Source organism: Pinus tabuliformis, chromosome 9 (assembly GCF_031772625.1).
Source record: "Pinus tabuliformis cultivar Carrire ecotype Pingquan chromosome 9, CPIR1, whole genome shotgun sequence".
NCBI classification, from domain to species: domain Eukaryota; kingdom Viridiplantae; phylum Streptophyta; class Pinopsida; order Pinales; family Pinaceae; genus Pinus; species Pinus tabuliformis.
Genome location: NC_142307.1, coordinates 763,692,142 through 763,700,977, shown reverse-complemented (window position 1 = coordinate 763,700,977; position 8,836 = coordinate 763,692,142). Strand labels below are relative to the sequence as shown.

Here is an 8,836-nt window from a genome sequence, read left to right as displayed (position 1 = left end):
CAATTGGAAGAAAAGAGAAAAAGGGCTTTGTTACAAAGTGGAAAGAAAAATTATGGCAACAAGGAAGTCTACCCCTCACAACTATAAAGATGGATGTGTTGTTTCTCCTAGCCTTCCACAACCTACAAGAATTACACCACAACAATTGGAAGAAAAAAGAGAAAAAGGGCTTTGTTACAATTTTGATAACAAAAACATTAAAGGTCATAAGTGTGCTGAGAAGAAATTATTTTACATTGATTGTGGAGAGAAGGAAGAAAAGGATCAAGAAATGTCAAAATAAGAGTATATACACTAGGAACCAACCCCAGAGAAAGAACAAATGAATCTGACCGTATCTTGTAAAGAATTGGAAAGAATTACCGCTCCTAAAACTCTCAAGATCGAAGGACACATCAAGAAGAAAAAGGTTCAAAAAGTGAAAGATCACATCGAGAAAGAAGAAATGAATCCGACCATATCTTATAATGCATTGGAAGAAATTACCACTCCTCAAACTATCACGATAGAAGAACATATCAAGAAGACAAAGGTAGGAGTGTTGATTTATTCAGGAAGTACCCATAACTTTATCAATTGTAAGATAGCCAAGGAATTAAATTGCTTCCTATATCTAACACTAGAGTGTCAAGTGATGGTCGCAAGTGGAGGAACCATAAATTGCTTTGGAAAGTGCCATAATATCAAGCTATCCATGGGAGAATATGTATTGAATAGCCCAATGATTTCCATTCCAATGGGTGGTGCTGATGTTTTACTAGGAGTCCAATGGATACAATCTTTGGGTAGGATAGCTTTTAATTTTCAAGAACTTTTCTTGAAACTTTTTTGGGAAGGAAAGGAAGTTGAATTGAGGGGTAATGAAGGAAAACCTAGAAAGGTAATCAACTCTAACAGCATGACAAAGCTTCTAAATAAAGAACAACAGTGTGTAATTGCACAATTATGTTCACTAGAGGATCCCACATCAAAATCATGTATTTCTCTAGATCTCCAAAACGTTTTGGACAATCATTCCAAGCTATTTGAGACTCCAAAAGGCCTCCCACCTATTTGTGATCATTATCATGCTATTCATTTGATTCCATGAAGTGTTCCTCCAAACATCAGGCCTTACATATATCCATATGCCCAAAGGAGTGGGAACTCATTCAAAAGTTGCAGAAGATCCTAGTTCAAATAGTATTGCGAGAACTTGACAAGGAAGGAAAAATCATATTGGAACTTGAAGCAGTCACAGAATCGAGAAATAGAAAGCTACGTAATAGATCAATTTCAGAGTATCACATCAAGTGGAAGAACTTACCCGCTGAAGATTCCACATGGGAGGACAAGAATTTATACAAAAGCATCAAGAACTACTCAAGCGTTGAGGACAACACTTTTTGAAGGAGAGGGGCATGTTAGGTCCCTATACTACTAGTGTAACCCCTTATTGTTATTAGTGTAACCCCCTTATTATATTGTTGTGCCCATGTAGTCCCAATATTGTTTTTATTGTGCCCCATAGAAGCCCACTATTTTTATTATTGTGCCCTCACATTATTATTGTTATGTCGACTCTGATTATATTATGACCCCTTAAACTGCTATATATAGAAAGGAGGTCTTGTCATTTGTATCATTTAAGAATTGTTCATTTGTGTAATATAAAGGAGGTTTCCTCCTCGAAGAGGCTAAATTCTAAGGCGTTGATCTATCTTTTCTATATTTTTGTGAGCTGGTTCCATAACAGTCAACCTATATTGGCATGTTAAAACCCTTATCGATGGGGTTCTCATTGATACAATAAATAATTAGCAGGAGCTCAAAATATGCATGGATGAACTTATGGAGAAAATGGACCATATAAATGGAAAATTCAATCTATTAATCAAGACGATTATTGACACCGACCCATCATCATTAGTTACTAGTGGTGATCCTTAACTACTCGATTAGACTCATACCATGGTAACATGAGAGTATTCAAAGCTTAAACTCTGGTTAAGACTCATACCATGGTAACATGAGAGTATTCAAAGCTCAAACTCTAGTTAATATTTTTTCTTTTAACATAATAATATCTATCATACTATCAAGTTCAACTTATATTACTCTTTCTTTATGTTTTATATTATCATATTAAGAAATTAAGAATAATAGAAACACACTAAAAGTTTGAAACTTTGCTACAAATCTCATTTCCTAAATAACAAACTAACAAAAACTATGCATATTATAATTATAATTATAATTATATATATATATATATATATATATATATATATATTATAAAATAATATAATTTCTGTAAACTTACCCAACAAAAATATAAATAAAAATTATAATAATATTCCTATTAACTAAAATAAAACTCCTGGCACAAAAATATGAAATACACCAATATAATACTAAATCATAAAAATATAAATATAATAATCCAATCCATGACCTAACCATAAGCACAATCAATTTAAATTATACTTATGGTTAAGTCATGGATTGGATTATGATATTTATATTTTTATGATTTAGTATTATATGGTTGTATTTCATATTTTTGTGCCAGGAGTTTTATTTTAGTTAATATGAATATTATTATAATTTTTATTTATATTTTTGTTCGGTAAGTTCAGAGAAATTATATTATTTTAAAAAATATAACAATATGTTATCCTCACTCTCCATTATCTGATGGATCATATAAAGTTTATTAAATATAGTTTACTCATAAGGTGGTTAATAATATAGAATTGTTTTATTAGTTTTTTGAGTCATATATATATATATATATATATATATATATATATATATATATATAATTGTTTTACTAGCATTTGCACCAGATGTTGCAAAGTAAATTCCGTAAGGCATAACGTGCGGAAATCCATTATCCATATAGTGCGTGCATTAGGTCAATGACCTAAATATCAACATGTCTATTCACTTTTTCTAAATGTTGTAAACGACCAGAATTATAAAAATATTCCTAAATGTGTACCAATATTTATAGGTACACTCCTTATACCTTAAGATTTTTGGTTGCAACTTCAGATTTAGAAGTCTTGAGATTTACCAAAGCTTCAATTCTTGCTTCTTCTCGTTGATATCTGAAATTTACAGACAACTTGAATGCTCACAGATTTTGTTGTGAAAATTATAGATAACAAATGTTAGCAATCTATTAATTTAGAAAAAGCTTTGTCAGAGATAAAGGTCTTATCGTGTTTATCAATACATAGCATTGTAGGTTAGAGCTCATTTCAACTTTAAAAACTAGAAATTGAAACAGAAAAAAAAGGAGAAAACATAAAGGAAATTTCACAGAATTGTAATATGATCTTTTAAATGCATTAACACTAAGCTAATGATATGTTCTTTAAAAATGTGCCCATGAAAATCGTTCTCTATTAACGCAAGCAAGAGATATTTAATTACCACTACAAATTGCTTTGACATTTGTTGTGGTGGTCTTTAACACTACATCTAATTGGTAAATTTTATGTTCAAAAACACTTTTTTACATTCCTGGTCTAAGTAGAAAATTGTTTTTTGTTAACCAAACTACAGAGAGCAATTTGCATGTAGAGGTTGTGTTCACAACAGGAAAACACTTGGTGAAGAAAAGGGACAAAAATATCATAGCTTTGGGGGTGGAAAGCTTTGTCATGTTAAGCAAGGCAGAAGTTGACTCAATTCAAGACTTTAATCTCAAGCATGTCACATCCAAGGAGAGTGCCTTTGATCAGGTCCATACAGAAGGGAAGACTCTGTGTCAAAAGACTGTAATTGCAGGAATTTCAACTGATAGAAAATCCTAGTAACTAAAACAATTGGTTCAACATTTAGTCATTCTATGTTTCTTCAATAACATAAACACTGGAGCATGGCAGATGACTCACAATGCTCACACCTTTTTAGAACATTGATTGAAGGGGCTTTGTCTTACTTATTTGTTTTATATTTCATTGTATATTTAGCAAATTAAAACATAAATTATGGACTAAACAAGAAAATGCCCAGGGACAGAAAATTCTTAGAAAATGGTTGTCAGCATTCTAATCCAAACAATTGGAAAGAATCCCCAAACTTGTCAAATTTAAATGTTGCAAGCATGCCAAATTCATTCTCTGTCTTCAGTGCTTCAGAAATGTCTCAAATATCAGCTCTAGATCTTCTTCCAGTTACTTATGGTGATTCGATAGATTTTGATGAGAATAATGATAAAGGTCAAGCAACTAAAACAGATGCTCTTTCCGGACTTCCTATTAGTGTCTAGATCTTCTTCGAGTTACTTATAGTGATTCAGTAGATTTTGATGATAATAATGATGAAGGTCAAGCAACTAAAACAAATGCTCTTTCCGGACTTCCTATTAGTGTGAGAACACGTGAAAATTGTCAAGAACTTTATGGCATTCCAGATGCCACTAGAAGTGATGTTTGTGTCCAACACCTGCCAGAAGGTCAAAAAAAATTGTCCACGTTAACTGCAAAAATAAAGATAGAAGAAACTCACGATGACCCTATTCAACAAGAACTAAAGAAGAATATAGATATGGGGATTTGTTAAATATTTCAATGGGAAAGGAAAAATATAACATGGAGGAAATGTCAAATAATAAACCAAACCAATCATCAGAAATGAATATAACCTGCCACACATCCATTGCTAAGTATCAGAACAACTCTAATGAACTCAATGTTGATGAAACTCAAATTTCCTTTATAGTAAAAAGCAATTAGCTACATAAAGGTATTTTGGTTCCTCCATCTTCTGAATTAGTTCTAATACATTCAATAATCCTGACAAAAGCTTGAAAAGACTTCAATGAGAAGTTCTCTTTATATGTTTCTCCCAATACAAAATTATCATTCCCTGTTCAACAAAGGTAGTGAAACGATCCCTAAGCCTGTGAATGCATTGGACCGCTGATAAGTACAATTCTTAACTTTAGAGAAGTATGAGTGAAAATTGTGACATGAGTGAGAAAGGATTTTTCTCTTCTGGAATTGGAAACAATAAATCTTACCCAATATATTATATCTTCTTCAAGTTCTTGAAGGTTTTTGGGTTGTTAGTTGTCAAGTCTCTATATGGCACAAGGTTACCACACCGTCCTCTGTGTAACCAAGAATTCCTTTCAATTTTCCCTCAAATTCCTCCCTATAAAATGAAATGTACCATATATAGTTAAAATGAAATACACAACCTCGAAACTTATTCCTGACAGAGATTGTATATATCCTCATCCCTTCCTCTTCTTAGGGGGTAACTGAGACTACTTACTTAATGGCCGCCTTGATCTCGTCATAAGTGGCAGACTTCTCAAGTCTAACAGTCAAATCGACAACTGAAACATCTGGTGTGGGTACTTGGAAGGCCATTCCAATCAACTTTCCATTAAGAGTTGGTAGAACCTTTCCAACAGCCTTCAAAAATACAATCACAATTAGTAGCTATGAGAACATAAAAGGCGATGCTGGTGGGGATTTATATTAACAAAATTAGAAGAAAAATATGCAGAACCCAACTATATTACAGAGAATTAACCAATTGCAAGTACACATTTAATGTTTCTCCAAAGAAATCCAATAAACAAATAAAACCTAATCACCCTAAGCATGTGACAATATGATAAAATGTGAAAATTGGGTAAGAAATAAAAAATATTAAATTCAAATGGGATCCAATGTCAAGCAACTGTGTTGTTGCGCCTATTATAAAGAAGTGGTAATTCCCATTTGCTCTCCTAACAGTCACCTAAATGTCAAGGGTAACCATAAGGATGAACAAACACGAGTGGAAAATAGAAACAAACAAGTTTAACAAAGTGGGCTTTACAAAGAGATAATTTGGATGTAAAGATAGGAAAATCGTGAGCCCTAGGTTTCGAACAACAGTGCACTTTCATGACTGCATGAAAGTAATGGTAACAAGCTATATTTTGTCACTTGACACGGTAAGGTGGTAGTCTCACTGTTTGTTGCTCAGGTAAGACCCTGGTCATACTAATTTTTGTTCAGGTAAGGTCCTGATCATAGCTTACCATGAAGAGAAGACATTTCAGACATTTCAGGTTTCTCAGGGCTATATTGAAGCAACTGAGGTAATTTTTATACATGAAAAGAATGACCGAAAGAATTGTTTGAGAAGTAAATCAATAAAACTAACCTTATAAAGTGTTTAATGTGAATGATAATCACCAGAATAAAATATTTACTGATGGTTTTAAATATGTTTAATCATCATTGATAATTTGTTGCTTCCTACCTTAGCTGCTCCTGTACTGCTAGGAATAATGTTAAAACCAGCTCCTTTGTCACCTTGCCAGTCATTGTTTGATGGTCCATCGACTATCTTCTTTGTTGCTGTTTACATACAGAAACATAAGTCAATGCAGCTTGCAAATGCCTTGTATCAATAAAATTCAAGGGCATAATACTAGTTCATAGTAAGTGTATCTGTGATGGAATGGACCTTCAACAATGCCAAACTTGTCATTGATTACCTGCCAGAGAAAACAGAGTGTTTTTGTTCTCTTTTAACATATGGTTCCTCCCTAGCAATATGTAATTTTTCTCATATAAAGACACCTATACAATGAAAACTGTGATAATTTAGTAAAAATATCATTGCAAACCTTAGCCAAGGGAGCCAAGCAGTTAGTAGTATAGCTTGCATTTGAAACAATGTTCAAATCATATTTGTATTGGTGCTCATTAACCCCAACAACAAACATAGGTGCATCCTTGCTTGGAGCTGAGATAACAACTTTTTTAGCACCTGCCTATTAGAAATCAACAAAAAAAAAATTATTATATGGAGTTCAAAATGTAATTTCCATTGTTGCAATTTATACCGTTTGAAATTTACAAAATTAGATATGTTAATAGCCTTTCAAATACTTTTTCATGCACCACAAAAAAAATCATAGAATAGATTGTTCTCCAAAGAAACTGAAAACAAACATGTTATTTTTTAATCACCTCGTCAATTTCGAATAGTCACAACTATGGAGAAATTTTAAGGTAACCTTTCATGAGGTGACTGCTCAATTTGAAAGAAGTTTCAACTTAGAATAGGGTTGGTTATGTCGATATCAGTCAACAGTGTCAATTTTATAAATTGAGAAAGAGCTAAAGCGGACATGTTATTGCCAAATCTGCTTGCTCATGTAGGGAGGGAGCCGTATTACTGATAAATGATATTTGAGGTAACTAAGGAGATGTCACATGTAGGGAGGGAGCGGTATTACATGTGACAACTCCTTAGTTACCTAAAATATCATTTATCAACTTTTAGGTACATTGTATTTTTAATTAGTAGCATGTTGGATAAACTTTGAAGGAAAAAATCAATTATAATTGAATTGTGGAATGGTAATATGAAAACCTTCAAGTGAGCAACTGTTTTCTCTTTGTCGGTGAAGACACCTGTGGATTCAACCACATACTCTGTGCCAACCTCGCCCCATGGTATTTCCTTAGGATTTCTATAGTTTTCAAACCAAATGTGAATAGTTAGACAAATGGGAACAAATAGACAATGTCAGCACTTACACTCTGTTCATACCTAAGCTCAAGCAATAATTGACCTAAGAAACTCTCATTGATCTCCATAAACAAGTGCTTTACTTGAAACCGAATACAACAACATACTTTTCTCCAAATACTAAAGTTTTCGAGTCTTTGACCTTGACTTCATGATGCTTCCACTGTCCGTGGACACTGTCATACTTGAACATATAATTTTGAAAAATAACAGAGGCACAAAAATCACTGCAAAGATCTTGAGTGGGCAAAATATGGTAGAAGAAAGCTATCAAACAAGTTAATAAAATCTTCCTGTTTCAGTTTTTCCGTAAAACATAAATGTTGTTGGGAATAAATCGAAGAACAAAAAATGCAAAACGAAGAACAATCTTCAGGTAGACGATCCAAAATTCATCAGGAGAATGATGTGCAAATATGCCTAAATTTCAATGAAGAATTCCTCCTAGATAGATAAATAAGGAAGAAGAGAAAAATTTCTCATTTAAAAGGACTTTACCAAAGAATAATGTATATATTACACAAGCGGACTTTGCCAAAGAATAATGTATTCATTATGCAAATGAACTCAAATATTCTTGAAAGATACCGTATATAATGATCGAGCAGGATTTGAAGAGAGAAAATCAAGCCTTGATAACATTTCTGGCTTAACAAAGTGGGCTTTACAAAGAGATAATTTGGATGTAAAGATAGGAAAATCGTGAGCCCTAGGTTTCGAACAACAGTGCACTTTCATGACTGCGTGAAAGTAATGGTAACAAGCTGTATTTTGTCACTTGACATGGTAAGGTGGTAGTCTCACTATTTGTTGCTCAGGTAAGACCCTGGTCATACTAAGTTTTGTTTAGGTAAGGTCTTGATCATAACTTCCCATGAAGAGAAGACATTTCAGACATTTCAGGTTTCTCAGGGCTATCTTGAAGCAGCTGAAGTAATTTTTTTACTTGAGACATGCTTTTGCCAAATCTCCTTGCTCATGTAGGGAGGGAGCGGTATTACATGTGACAACTCCTTAGTTACCTCAAATATCATTTATCAACTTTTAGGTACATTGTACTTTTAATTAGTAGCATGTCGGATAAACTTTGAAGGAAAAAATAAATTATAATTGAATTGTGGAATGGTAATATTCAAACCTTCAAGTGATCAACTGCTTTCTCTTTATCGGTGAAGACACCTGTATATTCAACCACATACTCTGCGTCGACCTTGCCCCATGGTATTTCCTCAGGATTTCTACAGTTTTCAAACCAAAATGTGAATAGTTAGACAAATGGGAACAAATAGACAATTTCAAC

The 8,836-nt window shown here is 33.1% G+C and overlaps 1 protein-coding gene across 1 annotated transcript; it reads right to left on the bottom strand.

Moving 5' to 3' along the window:
• Positions 1-5,066: 5,066 nt before the first annotated feature.
• On the bottom strand, positions 5,067-7,729 carry LOC149150963 (glyceraldehyde-3-phosphate dehydrogenase, cytosolic-like). Its single transcript, XM_089443001.1, has 7 exons — positions 7,620-7,729; positions 7,378-7,477; positions 6,626-6,772; positions 6,426-6,493; positions 6,256-6,355; positions 5,272-5,414; positions 5,067-5,148 (listed from the first exon to the last, which is right to left on the bottom strand). Exons 1-7 carry the CDS (start codon positions 7,727-7,729, stop codon positions 5,067-5,069), a joined length of 750 nt encoding a protein of 249 aa, XP_089299127.1.
• Between the last annotated feature and the right edge of the window lie 1,107 nt (positions 7,730-8,836).